Genomic DNA, 17,902 nt, shown 5'->3' on the forward strand with positions numbered 1-17,902 from the left:
CTAGATAAGAAGAGACAATGAATGCGAGTACGTAATAGAAAAGAAAAAAGTTGGTGTTAGATTGTCATGGTCATATATAAAATACATCCTGTGAAAAAAGAAAGAATGGGTTTTTAAGGACATCTCAATTCTGCTATAACTGTTGAAACTAAAATAGCACTTGTAATTTCGTAGATCATGTAGATTGTTATTCATGTTGATAATGAGCAAGTATTTACAAAGAAGAAAAACTGTTCCTCACTGTTGAAAACACCACCTCAACCTAATCAATAATAAGCACAAAAGACTGAGCAAAAAAAGTCCCTAACAGGCAAACACCAGCTTGAGCAACTGAAGTGTACATTCCAGCTGCTTGATTCTTATAAATTAATGCCTCATGGCCTATCCATAAGTAGCAATGCCTCGAGTTCCTCTCTACGACACTCCATTTCCTGCATTCACACATTCGAGAAGTGCTCAGTATCTATACATGCAACCAAATATTCCCCCCTAAGCTTCACTTAACACTCTCAAGAAATGTAATGTTCTAACCAATCTTAAACACTCAGCTATTGACCTTGTACGACGAGAAATCAAGGGACATAAACTATGCTTCAGTAAAAGGATGTCTCATTTTAACATCCAATTTGGGAAGGCCTTAAAAGTACTTAAACTATTCCAAAATGATGCCGAATACTGGCTAGTTGAAAAAGGGACCTCAATTAACTAGAATTCTAGAATCTGAACATTCATCTCAAACTTCTATTTGTAAGATAAATTACCTCCAAATCCTTAATTGCTTGTTCTCTTGTAGTTTCTTTTCGTTGGCGATCACGTTTCAAAGACCCAATGCAGAGTAAACCCTGCACATTCAACCAAGTCAGAAAATCAGCAGGATCAAACTACATCCTTGAATCCCATCATGACCAATCCAATATCAAGTTCATACATGGCCGGACAAATCAGAAGTGTATATCATAGATGTATAAAATGTCAAGACCATGAAGCAGGTTCTGTGAGCACACCCCTCTTTAACAATAAAAAGAATTCAAGGCAACCCAATGAAACAAATGATTCTCCCTTTGCAATCTTACCGAGATAACATAGGTTGCACCGCAAGCAAGAAGTAGATAACTTGATATATCATGAAGAAGTACTAATTCTTTCCTCTTCCCAGTAACATCAGGAAAGGCTCTTGTCATCACAGCAACACTAAAATCAAAAACAAAGATAATTTCAACTGAAAAACTCCAAAGAACAATTACTCCTTCGATTTCAAATAACCAACCAGTATCAAAATGAAAAATACCAACAGTAATTAACACCTACAATATTTGTAGCATTCCTCTACCAGCCCAAAACTCCAATACCTGAAACATCCAAATTAGAAGCAATTGGTAAAAAAAAAATCAGAATTGCAAGACTTGCAATGGTTAAACTACAATTTGCAAATTGTGCAATCTAAGAAAAAAACACTTACTCTCCAGTACTTGAAAAACCAACCCCATTCAGTCTCAGCAAGTACAACAAAAACAGTAATCCCAACAGCATAACAACGAAATATCCCATCAAATATCTGTAAACCATAATCCAAATTTCAAAATTCCAAATAACATTCCACGAAATTAAACATAAACTCAAGAGTATGTTATGTTGATTGTTACTTACAGATCCATCCTTGAAAGATGTAATAGCAGAAAGAACATTGACCAAGATACAAAGAATAGCAGTTAAAGCAGTAATAAAACTGAAACAATTACAAACAATCAAAACAGGATCTGCACTTGATCTAAGTTTCTTTAATGTTGAATCACTCGGACGTTGAGACTGTATTATATTCATCTCCTCTTCATCTCTTATTTCACTCGCCATTTCTAATGTTGTTAGTTTTTCTGAGGGTTTCAATAACGTTCTATTTAAAACCCTAGGATAACAGCAAATTGAGGTTTCCTAAGGTTCCACCACCTGCTCAGCGTATTCATTGTTTTTTCTACTTTTTATTATTAAGCTTTCAGTTAAGGAATCCAAAATGAGGAAATATTTTCTATTGTTGAGGACTCGAAGTTGTGTAGACTGTAGAGGAAGAAGAGGATATCCCTTAACGGCCTCCCTTAACCTACTCTTCAAACAACGAATAGTTTTCCAACTAACAAACAAAAGTTAGATATGTTTAGCAAGGGTATTTTGTTTACTGTTAAGTTAAAGTGGGTGAACATACTAATACCGACATGTGCCCCTAAGCATGTGAAAGGCTACGTCGGATTACTAAGCGAATTTATGAGACAGGGACGTGTGGCGCCTACGCGTACACCCTACATCTCGTTTTTGAGCGAATCTTGATTTTGTGCACAATTTCATGTAAAAAATTTGAGTGGATAAGGAGAAATGGTGTTTCAGTTGGTCATGAGCGTCAAGATTGACATGTAAAAAACCTTAGATAGAATTGAATGAAATTTCTTTTTTCTTTTTCTCGGGAAAGAGGAGAAATTCTCAAGCAATATATTGAATTGAATGACTCTCAGACCTTTGAGGATCATTTGTTGTTACAAGATTTATGCAGTTTCTGATATATAGGTGATGTAGAATAGCTTCAAATCCTTCATTTGTCCAAATATTTTGGATTGCATTTCTATTACAAAAGGTAGCTATGTTTGCTGCCTTCTTAATATTGAATCTAGAAATTAAAACAAAAGCAGAAACTTTAAAATTAATACAAGTGTCAGGATCATTTTTAAAGTCATCACTAATACTATATCTATTCTCCCTTGCTTTCGCATATCTTTCCATCAGCAGCTGGAGAGTAGGACTTGAATCACTTTGAAAGATTACATTGTGACCATTCCATTCAGTTGCCCATTGAAAAGCTGCTTCAGCACATTTTTCTTCTAGTTGTTCTCTTGTGGTACAATCTGCGTGAGAGCCCCTCGCTTCAACAGTTCTACCTGTATAATCAATCAAAGTTAACCCAATTCCAGAAGTACTTAATGGAAAATTCATAGACAGAGCAATAGAGATTCTCAAGCTCATGTGTTAATTTCCCTATCTGGTTCCCTATCCAGAATTTTAAGAGCCTCATCTCATTGGATTATAATATAACATTTGCATCTCATTGTAATTTGGGTTGTTGACATCCATAAAGCTGTTTATAAATCTAACAATTGTCTTTGCAGTATTGGCACTATTCTGACTTTTTTTTTTTGAAAAGTAGATTCACATCTAGCTTTCAATACGTGCCAAATGATTATGCTACAGAATTCAGGCCACTGAATTATACTTTCACCTCTGTTTTTATCATCAAACAATTGATTCAACCATTCGTGAAAATTATTACAGCTATCTATCACATAATCCATGTCAAAATTTAAGTGCATCCATACCTGTTTAACGAAATTACACTTGAGAAAAAGATGAGATAGTGATTCTTCTTCTCCATTACAGAGACTGCATTTTGTATCTACACTAGGAAGAATGGCAGCAATTCTCATGCATGTAGGAAGAATAGAATGTGTCGCTTTCCAAATAAACATTGATATAGAGATTTAACAGAAAAATTACCTTTGCTATTTAGATTCCAATGGGCAGTGTCATCTAGATCATGTTCAGGAATAGTATGCTCTTTATCTTTTCTATTGTTTCATGATCAAAACAGACAGATAGTTTCTACTCATTCCACTCCTTGTTTTCATTTATCAGTTGACTTACCTTGGTCATATTTTCAGTGCCAGTGATTGGTTTTGGTATGGGGGTAGTGGTATTTGGGATCCATTGGTCCTCTCATATATCAATAAGTCTACCATTTCCTAGTTTCCAAACACATTTTTTCTTTATGAGTTGGATACCACTATGAATACCTTTCCAAACCCAATTGTCTCCTTCCTTTGGTTTGTTTTTAATGTGTAGAACATCACAATTAGGGTAATACTTTGCTTTTAGTATTTTAGCCCTGAGTGATTCTGGTTGTTCTTTTAGTTTCCATCCCATCTTGGCTATCATAGCCAAGTTGAAGTTCTCAATATTTTGGATTCCCAGACCTCCTTCATCAAGGGACTTATACATTGAATCCCATGCTTTTAAACAGAGGCATTTCTTACCCTTTTCATTGTTTCCTTTTTCATCCTTCCCCCGCCAATAGTTTCTTTGCATTTGAGTAAGTTTCTTACAGATTTTTTTCGGAATTTTGAAACAATTCATTTGATATACTGCGAGCGAAGAGGTAACATTTGTAACCATAACAGTTCTACCAGCACAATTTAAATGTATCCCTCTCCAAGACTTAAGTCTACTAGTCATTATCTTGGTGAGTGGTTCAAAGCTTTTCACCTTGGATCTGTTAGTGAAGAGCGGAGACCCTAAATATCTATCATCAAGAGGTATAGAGTCAACTCCAAGAATCTGTTTGATTTGGATCATAATGCATGGATCAGTTTTTGGACTGAAAAACACTCCGGATTTGTTAAGATTTATCATTTGTCCCGAAGAGATACCAAAGTCTTTGAAAAGAGTCACAAGACTATGACAAGTCTTCACATTTGCTTTACAGAAAATGATACAGTCATCTGCAAAAAGTAGGTGACTCACAGATGGGGCATTTCTAGATATTTTAATACCTTTTATAAGACCTTTATTTTCGGCATTAAGAATAGTACGAGACATGGATTCCATACAAATGAGAAACAAGTAGGGAGAAATGGGATCACCCTGTCTCAGCCCTCTTGTTGGCTTATAGAACACAGTCGGAGATCCATTAAGAAGGACCGAGAGGGAAGTGCTTGAGATACACTGATAAACAAGTTGGCACCAAGTTTCAAAGAAACCTAACTTTCTCATAATTTCCATTAGAAAGTCCCATTCGACTCTGTCGAATGCTTTGGACACATCTATTTTGTGACCCATGAGCCCTTTTTCCGATCTCGATTTTCTCATTTTATGAATTATTTCGTGAGCTATGGTTATGTTGTCAGATATTTACCTTCCCGGAATGAAAGCCGATTGATAAGGACTTATCATTTTACCCAAAAATCCTTTCGTCCTGTTTGCCATTATTTTTGATATAATTTTATAACTAGTATTTCTTAGAGCTATCGGTCTGAAATCCGCAGCAGTGGTTGGATTTATTGTTTTAGGTATTAAAGAAATGAAAGAGGTGTTTAATTCCTTGGCTAAGTACCTACTTTTAAAAAAAGTCCGGATCATAACAAGTAAATCATGCCTAACTATTTCCCAATTTTGTTGGAAAAAGTTTGGCGGAAATCCATCTGGTCTCGGGCTCTTGTCCGGTTCCATATAAAACAACACATTTTTTATTTCCTCTTCGGTAGGTATAGAACAAAGAATTCTGTTATCATCTTCAGTTATGCATTTTGGGATTAGGTCTATCAAATTCTTATCAGTATCAGGCTTGATAGTAGTAGCAATACTACTAAAATGGCCAGTTATGCAGTCTGTTATCTCTTGTCTAGTATTAAGCCAAGTACCCTCCTTATTCATAATTGTTTCTATCCCGTTTCTTCTAAATCTCTGCTTTGCTTTACTGTGGAAATACTTAATATTTTTATCTCCTAGTTTTAGATTTTGGTCCCTACTCTTATCTTTCCAGAACTTTTCTTTTATTGCATACCATTTAGATAAATCAGTATTCAGGGCGGCAAGATCAGAAGATTTGGCATGGTACATTTGTCTGCTGTTAGTTATTTCTAACTCTTTCTTTATTCATTCTATTTTCTTTCTTATATGACCAAAAGTATTTTTATTCCAGTGACTTAAGGAAAATTTCACGTTTTTAAGTTTTGTCGAAAAAGAATAAGCTGGAGAACCTCTGACTTCTGATTCCCAACAGCTTTGTATGAGATCGTCACATTGGTCATGTTTCATCCATTGCCCAAAATATTTGAAGGGTGTAACACCATCATTCCAAACATTATGAGTACTAAAACATATAGGAACATGATCTGAATAGAGGGTGCCAAGATGTCTTATGTTAGAATTGGGAAAAGTTATGTTCCATCTGTCGTTTGCTAAGGCACGATCTAACCTTTGTTCAATAAATTTTGAACCAGATCTTCTATTGTTCCAAGTATAAGTGTAACCAACAAAACCTAAATCCATAAGGCCACAATTGCTAATGATATTATTAAAAGTGTCGGCTTCCTGTTGATTAAAATCATAATTACCATTTTTATCTTCTTCATGTAAAACCACATTGCAATCACCTATTGTTAGAGCACTGCTCGGTCAAACTCGCATGCGTTGCTATCTCAAGCATGTTTGTCAATTTTAGTGATCAAAACTATAAGTCTTGATTTCTAGTCTCTTATAGCTAAGTCTCAGACTAGGATAGTAAGTGTAGTTGAGCTCAAGGACTTCATGGCGATTCATCATACAAGTAGAAGGACTACTCAAGGAACCGGTGGAACTTCTCGACAAAAAGGTATGTGGAGACTTGAACTTATCTGTCACTCAAAAGTCTATCTATTCTATCTCCTACTCTTTGAGACAAAAGTCGTATGCTATATATATAGACTAGATTACACACATTTGGTATTTCTAGCCGAGTATACCTCGCCTATCTATATCTCGAAATATGTGTTGGTAAGCTTTTCGCTTCGACCAAGTTTATCTTTACCTAGTGAAGAAAGTCATGAATGTTTCAATCACTTTGAAAATTGATTTGACGAGAAATGGTGTAACAACTGTATAACGTCCTCTAAGAATGTTTCAATGATTGGAGTGAGAGTTTAGATTATATAACCAATGTATTCCTTGAACCGAAGTTCTCGAACTTTGTTGATCAAGAGAACCGGAAGTATGGAAAGTGCCAAGTCCGCGAACTTAGTCCGCGAACTGCCGAAGTTCTCAAACCCGAGAATTTATGTTGGAGTTGACAAACTACTTGCGTGAGACAAGTCCGCGAACCGGCGAAGTTCTCAAACCCGAGAATTTCTGCTGAAGTTTGTAAACTCTGTCCTGTGTCTTAAGTCTGCGAACCTAGTCTGTGAACTTGAAAAGGTTATATATCTAAAGATGATCTCTGAACTTAATCTTAAAAGACTAAGGAATGCTTTTACAAACCGTGGCTATTAAAGTTCATGAACCGATTCTTTTGAATCAAATCATCTTTGATTCAATTGTGTCTTGTGTAGTTACATAAGATTTCCTTGCAATTGAACAACTCTCTTAACTAGTTCATTTGAGTCATTTGAACTAGTTATGGTGAAGAAGAACATGGTTGGTATGAAATGCTCTTATGGTTAACCTTTTTGGTTAGACTATTGTTGAACCAAGAATGTACACGTTTGGGTGCGGTTTACAAACCTAGAAGCGTACAGTCATTTGTGTATGACAAGCTAAGTTTTCGATCTAACGATTGAGAAATATTAGCTTGAATCTAAATCAGGTAATCATCTAATGGTGGATATTGATTGCTTTGTAACTAAGGAAAACTCTGATTTGAAAGACTATATAAGGGGACATCTAGCAACTCTGCAAAACTAGTCCCCACACCTTACGTGTGCTAGTAGTTTGCGTGCTAGAGTCGGTTCTCCTTTAACCTTTGGTTTTCTTCTTCTAAAACCATGTTAACGACTTGAAGACTTCATTGGGATTGTGAAGCCAGACCGATACTACTTTTATCGTAGTTGTGTGATCTGATCTTGCATCTTCTATCGTAACAGTACAATCATATTGATTGGCTAGAGATTGTTTTATTTCTCCGATAGGCAAGATATAAAAGTAATTACAAACATCTTCGTCTCATTGTTTGTGATTCCACGACATCTTGTTTCGCTACCATACGATTAAGGTTGTTGTGAGGTAATTGATTAATCTAGGTTGTTCTTCGGAAATATAAGACCGGATTATCAATTGGTTCATGTCCACCTTGATTATTATCATACGGAACAAAAAACTTTAGGGCTTTTCTGTGGGAGACAAATTGATCCTTTGATAGACTTGTCTGTGTGAGACAGATTTGTTTATTGTTAAAGCCTGTGATTTTGGGTCGTAGCAACTCTTAGTTGTGGGTGAGATCAGCTAAGGGAATCAAGTGCACAGTATCCTGCTGGGATCTGAGGCGTAGGGAGTACAACTGTATCTTAGATCAGTGGGAGACTGATTGGGGTTCAACTATAGTCTAATCCGAAGTTAGCTTGGAGTAGGCTAGTGTCTGTAGCGGCTTAATACAGTGTGTATTCAATCTGGACTAGGTCCCGGGGTTTTTCTGCATTTGCGGTTTCCTCGTTAACAAAATTTCTGGTGTCTGTGTTATTTCAGTTTCCGCATTATATTGTTTATCTTTATAATTGAAATAATACAGGTTGTGCGTGTAGATAATCAATTGGTATAATCCAACCTTTGGTTGTTTGATTGTCATTGATTGATCCTTGGATATTGGTCTTTGGTACCATCCAATTTATTCCTTGTGTTTGATTAGGACTCGCTGATTTCTATTAGCTTGAGTAAATCAAAACATGAGAGAGATATTTACTCCTTGAGATACTTTTACCAAGATTGAGTCTGACTGTCTAGTTGATTCTCTAGAAAGTATTTCGGATTTAGTCCATACAGATTGATAAGCGAAATATTGGGTGGTGTTGTTAAACCCCCGCTTTTTCAATTGGTATCAGAGCAGGCAAACACGTTAAGACCTCACAAGTCTGTGTTTGTAGCGATCTGACTCTATGGATAAGAGTACTATCTCTGATAAACGCGTTACCAGAAATAAGGGTTCTATCTCATCTAATTCTAAAAAGAAGGGTTATACTATCTTGTACATAGATAAACCTTCCACACCGACGAGACAGACTAACACCGACATGTGTTCTTCCGATGACCCTTCAATTGAACGGGAAACAACTGAAGAGAGTCAATTGATTCTAAATCTTGCTAGAATCCAAGCTGATAGATTTAATAGGTTAAAACATCATGTCGATGTTCTACTTGGTGTAATAAGAGATTGCAAATCCAAAGGAAATTATGATGTTCAGTCATCATGTACGTCTCTTGAAGCTAGTCTCAGAAGAGATGCCTTGAAAATTGAACATCACTTGAGTAAACTCTCTATTCAAGGATGCTCAAAGAAATCTAATATACCTAGTAATTCTGACACAAAAGATGGTTCATGCTCAGAAGCAAAGCTGAAACCCCTTCTTGTAAAACGAATGTGTCTGAAGTCACCATCAATCAAAAAGGCTGCACATCAAATGAAGGGAAGAAATATTCTAACGATGTTTGTAAGGCTGTACTATCTAATCATTCTGATGATCAGAAAGTATGTCTTGTCTGTAAAACGAAGAGTTCGGTAAAACGAAAAGGAACCTCTAAGTTGAAGAAAAACTCCTTGATTCAACTTCAACACACCTTAGATTTGATTCTTAAAGGTGTAACTGACATTCGTATGACTAAACCAATTGGTTTTCGTACTTATGCTTTGTATGTTACCAGGAAAGTCAGTTCAATGAGTTCCTCAAACACTCGAGAACAAAACAAACATCTGAATAAACATCGTCTAAAGGAAGAACGCGTGATTGCTCCTGTTGAGAAAGAAAGTTCAGATGAAAGAAATTGATGAAATAAGAGATAATCTGAAGAAGATAATTGAAGGGTATAAAGAATTCGTCAACAGGTTGTCTTCCTCATCAAACCTAAGTTCCTCTGGTAAGAACTCAAACTATGTCTCACATTTTGATGACAGTGAGTTTTATGATAATTTCTCACATAACAAGGGATCATTTCCTCGTCTCGGAAGGAAAAAGAAACTTGGCCATAAATACAAATCTCTTGATGAGCATATTGCACATACTTGTGCTAATTAATCACAAGGTTTAAAGATCTTACTCATAAATCCTCTTGAGTAAGATGTGGTAATAGGTATACTTTTGGTTGGTTGGTCTGTTGAGTGGAACTATTTTCTTATCGTTTATAGCTAAACTCTTGCAGACCAGTTATACTTAAAGTATTTGTTTTGCTCTAACTTTTCGTTTCTCGTTGTTAGGAAGTTTATCTTTTTCTTGGTCCTTGGTACAACTTGAGTTTTCTGTGCCCTAATATCAAGTGTTTTACTTGTGGGCTTTATGTTTCTGGGTAGTGTTATACTCGTACGGGTATCTTTACTTTGGCACGAGTAAACTGTTTAAACCCTAAAATCCTTCCCTCAGGAAACCTTTAAATATTTACCCTAAGTTGCAAAAGTCGCGTACGCATACTCTAGGGTGGTTTCTGGGTTATCAAGTATGTCTTCTTCTTTATTTTGCTATGGTGGTTTTGCAAGAGGATTCCTTGACAAAGGAGTTGTTGTCGAATCTAAGAAGAAAAGAACTCTTGTAGATGAAGATCATCCTAATGCTTCATGTTACTTTGCCTATGTTCGTGAGGATGCTGAAAAGGATGATATGATTTCTGCTGAAGTTGTTCACGACTTTCTCAAGTACTTTGGAGAAGCAAAACAAGAGCTCATTGTAACTCTGAAAAGTCTTGATACATTAAAAACTGAGTTGGAAAAGGTTACTTCTGACCTTGGTATCATAAAGTCTTACATCAATGATCTTCGCAAAGAGAATCACCTCTCTAAGGGTGCAATGGATGTTGTCGATCACAAGCTCAAAAACCCCATGACTCGTGAAGTTCCTGAACCGTCCACATGATCTTAGTTCGTGTTCGGAAATTGTACTGGAGTTTTTTTTCCTTCAAGCTTGTTGATTTTCTCTTGTTGCCTAGTATGTCTTCTTTTTGGCTTAGTTGGAAGAATAACTAGTGCTTTGAATAGCGATGATTGTGACTACACATAGCTATTATTTTTCATCTTCTTGTTTTTAGTTTTTTTTTGGTTTAAATTCTAAAACTATTTGGAGGATGATGTTTTGCAGTATTTAATCTTTTCTATTGGAATTTGTTATGGGATATTGGTGTTTACGTCCGTGAACTATCTTGTCCCATATTTTGTCAAAAGTAAAGTCGTTCATGATCGATGTTCGTTTATTGGTTAAGAATGAATAGACTTTTGACATATACAAAAGTTAAGCCTATATTGTCAATCCTTGACGGAGGATAGGTTAAAATATTTTGTATCCGAGGATTATTCCTATTGTATATGCTTGTGTGTATTCCACGATATTGATCTTCATTGATCCATCCTTTTTGTATTACCGTGAGGCTCCGTAATATGTCTTATGTTGAGCACTATACGACAAAGTTGATTATTTTTTGATTATCCTTGTTGGTTGTTCCATAAGATACTTTATGTTGATCATATTAGAACTAAATTAATCATCTTGTTGGTTATTTAGTTATTACTCCACAAGTCTCTCTTGTGTTGAGTATATGAACGATTAAGCCAATCACTCTCTTGTATGGTTAACTTAGTCGTTGCTCCGTAAGTTTACTTATGTTGAGCACAATGAATTAAATTGATCACTTTTGTGTTTAATTTGATTATGTATTCTGATTAAATTAATCATGGGTTTAGTTATGATTAATTTGATTGAGTTTTGGATATAAAAATCATTCTCATGGTTTTGGTGTCCAATAAAAATCCTTCATTTCTCTTGAAATTAAGGTCGCTCGTTGTTGTTATTTCGGGAATGATATCAAATGAGAGAGAGTTCTTTTGAACTTGTGCTTAATGGTCATATCTTGAGGGGTGTGCGGCTGTGGAATTTTAGAGGGGATATCTTGTATCTTTAAACTCCTTGATGAATGCTGTTAGCTTCGGCTATATGATTGCATCTAAATAAGATGATGTGTGCTTCTTTCTCTCAGTCATGAAATGTCTCTTACGGAAATTTCATTATGGACCCGTTCTTGTACCTTTGCCAATTTTATTGACAAAAAAGGGGAGAATTAATATGTAATTCATACTACAAATACATATGGTTTTCGGATCATTGTGTAAGGGGGAGTGGTTTTCATGTGAGATGGAATATTGACTAAGGGGGAGTGATACATATCACCATAGTATTATTGTTGAATTTGTGAAACAATTGAGATTTGACACTGTGTAATAATACTATGACACTATATAAAATGATCGAGACCGATGCTGTCTCATTGTTATAGCTACGGATCTTCAACAACGATGGTGCTAAACTTACAACCTTTGGGATCATTGGAGTACTTGGAAGTGACGAAGATTTCGAGGAATGTTGAAGATTAGACATGTGGAATAGGAGCTACTAAAGTTTCATCATATTTTTTTGTATTCCATATGTATTGATAGTTTTGTCACTAAAATTGACAAAGTGGGAGATTGTTAGAGCACTGCTCGGTCAAACTCGCATGCGTTGCTATCTCAAGCATGTTTGTCAATGTTAGTGATCAAAACTATAAGTCTTGATTTCTAGTCTCTTATAGCTAAGTCTCGGACTAGGATAGTAAGTGTAATTGAGCTCAAGTACTTCATGGCGATTCATCATACAAGTAGAAGGAATACTCAAGGAAATGGTGGAACTTCTCGACAAAAAGGTATGTGGAGACTTGAACTTATCTGTCACCCAAAAGTCTATCTATTCTATATCCTACTCTTTGAGACAAAATTCGTATGCTATATATATAGACTAGATTATACACATTTGCTATTTCGAGCCGAGTATACCTCGCCTATCTATATCTCAAAATATGTGTTGGTAAGCTTTTCGCTTCGACCAAGTTTATCTTTACCTAGTGACGAAAGTCATGAATGTTTCAACCACTTTGAAAATTGCTTTGACGAGAAATGGTGTAGCAACTATATAACGTCCTCTAAGAATGTTTCAATGATTGGAATGAGAGTTTAGATGACATAACCAATGTATTCCTTGAACCGAAGATCTCGAACTTTGTTGATCAAGAGAACCGGAAGTATGGCAAGTGCCAAGTCCGCGAACTCAGTCCGCGAACTGCCGAAGTTCTCAAACCCGAAAATTTCTGCCGGAGTTGACAAACTACTTGCGTGAGCCAAGTCCACGAACCCAGTCCGCGAACCGGCGAAGTTCTCACACCCGATAATTTCTGCTGAAGTTTGTAAATTTTGTCCTGTGTCTTAAGTCTGCGAACCTAGTCTGCGAACTTGAAAAGGTTATATATCTAAAGATGATCTCTGAACTTAATCTTAAAAGACTAAGGAATGCTTTTGCAAACCGTGGCTATTAAAGTTCATGAACCGATTCTTGTGAATCAAATCATCTTTGATTCAATTTTGTCTTGTGTAGTTACATAAGATTTCCTTGCAATTGAAAAACTCTCTTTATCTAAAGATGATCTCTGAGCTTAACCTTAAAAGACTAAGGAATGCTTTTGCAAACCGTGGCTATTAAAGTTCATGAACCGATTCTTGTGAATCAAATCATCTTTGATTCAATTGTGTCTTGTGTAGTTACATAAGATTTCCTTGCAATTGAACAACTCTCTTAACTAGTTCATTTGAGTCATTTGAACTAGTTATGGTGAAGAAAAACATGGTTGGTATGAAATGCTCTTATGGTTAACCTTTTTGGTTAGACAATTGTTGAACCAACAATGTACACGTTTGGGTGCGGTTAACAAACCTAGAAGCGTACAGTCATTTGTGTATGACAAGCTAAGTTTTAGATCTAATGGTTGAGAAATATTATCTTGAATCTAAATCAGGTTTTCATATGACGGTGGATATTGATTGCTTTGTAACTAAGGCAAAACCCTGATTTGAAAGACTATATAAGGGGAAATCTAGCAACTCTGCAAAACTAATCCCCACACCTTATGTGTGCTACTAGTTTGCATGCTAGAGTCGGTTCTCCTTTAACCTTTAGTTTTCTTCTTCTAAAACCAGGTTAATGACTTGAAGACTTCATTGGGATTGTGAAGCCATACCGATACTACTTTTATCGTAGTTGTGTGATCTGATCTTGCAACTTCTATCGTAATAGTACAATCATATTGATTGGCTAGAGATTGTTTGATTTCTCCGATAGGCAAGATATAAAAGTAATCACAAACATCTTCGTATCATTGTTTGTGATTCCACGACATCTTGTTCCGCTACCATACAATTAAGATTGTTGTGAGGTGATTGATTAATCTAGGCTGTTCTTCGGGAATATAAGACCGGATTATCAATTGGTTCCTGTTCACCTTGATTATTATCAAAAGACGGAAAAAAAACTTTAAGGTTTTTCTGTGGGAGAAAGATTGATCCTTTGATAGACTTGTCTGTGTGAGACAAATTTGTTTATTGTTAAAGCCTGCGATTTTGGATCCTAGCAACTCTTAGTTGTGGGTGAGATCAGCTAAGGGAATCAAGTGCGCAGTATCCTGCTGGGATCAGAGGCGTAGGGAGTACAACTATACCTTGGATCAGTGGGAGACTGATTGGGGTTCAACTATAGTCCAGTCCGAAGTTAGCTTGGAGTAGGCTAGTGTTTGTAGCGGCTTAATACAACGTGTATTCAATCTGGACTAGGTCCCGGGGTTTTTCTGCATTTGCGGTTTCCTCGTTAACAAAATTTCTGGTGTATGTGTTATTTCAGTTTCCACATTATATTGTTTATCTTTATAATTGAAATAATACAGGTTGTGCGTGTAGATCATCAATTGGTATAATCCAACCTTTGGTTGTTTGATTGTCAATGATTGATCCTTGAACATTGGTCTTTGGTACCGTCCAAGTTATTCCTTGTGTTTTATTAAGACTCGCTGATTTCTATTAGCTTGAGTAAATAAAAATAAGAGAGAGAGATATTAACTCCTTGAGATACTTTTACCAAGATTGAGTCTGACTGTCTAGTTGATTCTATAGAAAGTATTTCGGAGTTAGTCCATACAGATTGCTAAGCGAAATATTGGGTGGTGTTGTTAGACCCCCGCTTTTTCACCTATGACTACCCATGGTTTGTCCATTGAATTTTCCATGATCTTAATGATATCCCAAGAACCAAGTTTAAGATTTGTATAAGAGCTACCATAAAAACAAGTAAGCACCCAATAATTATTACTATCATGCATCTGTACATGAACATTAATATGGTTATATAATTTTTATCTGTATATTGTTTTTCCATATTAGACACAGCCCCCTTGCAGTTCCTCTAGGCGAGACAAGCCAATAATTGTAAACATTCACTTTGCGCATAATAATGTGCATTTTTTTGTTCTGTTGTTTAGTTTCTGACAAGAACAAAATATCTGGATTATTTTTATCCAATAGGTCTTTCAAGCTACTAGTAGTTTCAACATTTCCTAAGACCTGACAATTCCAAGCTATGGTGATTATAAACTGCCAGAAGTAGGATACTTATGGATATTCAAGTCTTACCAAAACAAACTGATTATACATAGCTAAAGTTTTATGTAAATGTTTATCATGCACATGTGAGAATTTATTCATTATCTTGAAATTAAAATTTATCTTTATCATAAGGATTTGTCTATAGAGAATTAACCTCATGCTTTGTTTTACAATCAGAAAGTGTAGTTCATGCCACAAAAAAGAAGTGTGTATGCATTCATCATGGGGATATCTAAAGTTCCTCATATTTTCGCAAGATTCTAAGTTGTTTTGAATCTGAAGCAGGTTTAGGCTTACCTTTTTTCACTAAATTATCCCCTTGTTCCATCGTTAGTACCTCTGCTCTTTGTTTTGCTAATTTCTTCTGGCTTTGTTGCTCTTCTGTGTCAGCATGGTTTATTGCATTTGAGCAATTAAGGTTTGGATATATTTCCTCAAAACTCGAGAGATTCACTTCACAGTGGGTTGAAAGAATTGTTCCTGATTTTCCTTGAGGTCTTGATTTTCTCAAATTTTCCTATTTTTCCAGTTGTATCTAATGGTACCTGAAATTAAACGATACTCCATCAGCTTTGAGAGAGATGATTTCAAATGCTTCTTGTAGAATTTAATGAACAACATATATATGCTAAAAAAGAAGTTTGGAAGAAAAAAAACAAAAACAAAAAAAGGCTAAATTCAGATACAAACTCGAATGTGATTGAGCAATCGAGATTAAAATTGAATCAGAATTAAATAGAAATAGCAAGGGTAATAATCAATCTAGGAAAAAAAACGAGATTAAATATAATCCAATTGAAAATTCCATCAACAAATATCCCATATGTCGATTGCTGAAGACTTTAGAAGCTTAGAGACAACGGGATCTGAGATCAGGTATCGTTGATTGATAATCAACAACAGAAGATTTGAGACTTATTAAATATCTTAGAAGATGATGAAGATGACTATGAAAAAGAAGCAAAGGTCTTGGAAATGAATTATCTCGGTCTTAGTATCAGAGGGCCTTTGTGTCTTAGAGTCTAGGAGATTCGGTGTCTTCGGTCTCTTAGAAATTGAGAGATCAAAAGAAAAGTATCTGAAATTGCATGAACACAATGATTTGGTCACTTGAGATATTAGATCTAAGTGGGGTTTTGATTATACAGACATGAGAATAAATCAATGGTGGTTATTGACGATTTTCACCGCCAACGACGGTGGTTACTGGCTAGTTTATGGTGTTTAGTGGTGGTTACTGGTAATATGGTGGTGATTTAGGTGGTGGCGGAGAAATCGCCTAAAAGAGGAAAGAGAAAGAGCAGAAAAGAGAAAGATCAGAAGTTACTGGTAATTGATTGAAATTTCATAGTGCAAGTTAGGCAAAAAAACAGGCTATTATTGGGGCGTCACACTCCATTAGAGGGGCTCCACTTGGATTCTTAGTATCCAAATAAGTGGTTATGGGATATCCTTCACTTAGGTACAAAATGTCTAGAATACCCTTTAACTAAAATAAAAACATAAAAACCTAATCTTTTCTAATCTAATCCTAGAAAAAAACCTGTTCCTCTTCCTTCCTTCATCTTTTTTCTCTTCTTCTCCTCCACAGTCAATTTCAATTCAACTTCAATTCACTTCATCGTTTTCTATTAATCGGCGATTCGAAAACTCAACATCGTCGGATTGAAATCTCTACTAAAGATGAGGAAGAAGCAAACTGATTCCAGTGATGGGAATCAGCCTCTCAATCAACCACCAGACCCAAATCTTCATCCTCAACAACCGGTTCAAGCATCTCAAGAATTACAATTTCAAACTCCTTAACAACAACCCATGGTGTATGTTACGTAATAATCGAACAAACCCATCTTTGTTTACTCGTTTTTATGCTTAAAATAGGAAGATTGAATGAAATCGGAGTAAAATTAGGGTTTTATTTAGTTACAGTTTCTAAACTACTAGTGCCACGTCTAGGTTTTTTGAAGCTATTTTCCAGACGTAGCACTAGCAATTTAGAAACTGTAACTAAATAAAACCCTAATTTTACTCCGATTTCATTCAATCTTCCTATTTTAAGCATAAAAACGAGTAAACAAAGATGGGTTTGTTCGATTACTACCTAACATACACCATGGGTTGTTGTTGAGAAGTTTGAAATTGTAATTCTTGAGATGCTTGAACCGGTTGTTGAGGATGAAGATTTGGGTCTGGTGGATGATTGAGAGGCTGATTCCCATCACTGGAATCAGTTTTCGTATTCCTCATCTTTAGTAGAGATTTCAATCCGACGATGTTGAGTTTTCGAATCGCCGATTAATCGAAAACCATGAAGTTGAATTGAAATTGACTGTGGAGGAGAGGAAGAGAAGAAAGATGAAGGAAGGAAGAGGAGCAGTTTTTTCTAGGATTAGATTAGAAAAGATTAGGTTTTTATGTTTTTATTTTAGTTAAAGGGTATTCTAGAAATTTTGTACCTAAGTGAAGGATATCCCATAACCACTTTTTTGGACACTAAGAATTCAAGTGAAGCCCCTCTAATGGAGTGTGACGCCCCAATAATAGCCTTAAAAATGAGATTTTCCACTAAATGGTGTAGCTTAATCATGCAGCGTATATCTACAACAAAGTAGCCATTCTTCTAAATGGTTTTCCTTCTACTTTCTTCTCTGCAATCAAAGGATTGAGACAAAGAAATTCATTGTCTCCATA

General features: G+C 35.7%; 1 protein-coding gene across 1 annotated transcript; it reads right to left on the minus strand.

Moving 5' to 3' along the window:
• Nucleotides 1-37: 37 nt before the first annotated feature.
• Nucleotides 38-2,075, minus strand: LOC113294088. Its single transcript, XM_026542514.1, has 6 exons — nt 1,648-2,075; nt 1,460-1,555; nt 1,309-1,349; nt 1,074-1,191; nt 762-842; nt 38-431 (listed from the first exon to the last, which is right to left on the minus strand). Exons 1-6 carry the CDS (start codon nt 1,849-1,851, stop codon nt 375-377), a joined length of 597 nt encoding a protein of 198 aa, XP_026398299.1. The 5' UTR covers nt 1,852-2,075; the 3' UTR covers nt 38-374.
• Between the last annotated feature and the right edge of the window lie 15,827 nt (nt 2,076-17,902).

Source organism: Papaver somniferum, chromosome 1 (genome assembly GCF_003573695.1).
Source record: "Papaver somniferum cultivar HN1 chromosome 1, ASM357369v1, whole genome shotgun sequence".
Classification (NCBI taxonomy): Eukaryota; Viridiplantae; Streptophyta; class Magnoliopsida; order Ranunculales; family Papaveraceae; genus Papaver; species Papaver somniferum.

Coding starts and splice junctions, on each gene's coding strand:
- LOC113294088 (XM_026542514.1), bottom strand. CDS start 1,851: ATGGCGAGTGAAATAAGAGATGAAGAGGAGATGAATATAATACAGTCT. Junction 1,192..1,308: donor AGAGGAATGCTACAAATATT/GTAGGTGTTAAT, acceptor TTTTGATTTTAG/TGTTGCTGTGATGACAAGAG. Junction 843..1,073: donor GTGCAACCTATGTTATCTCG/GTAAGATTGCAA, acceptor TTGAATGTGCAG/GGTTTACTCTGCATTGGGTC.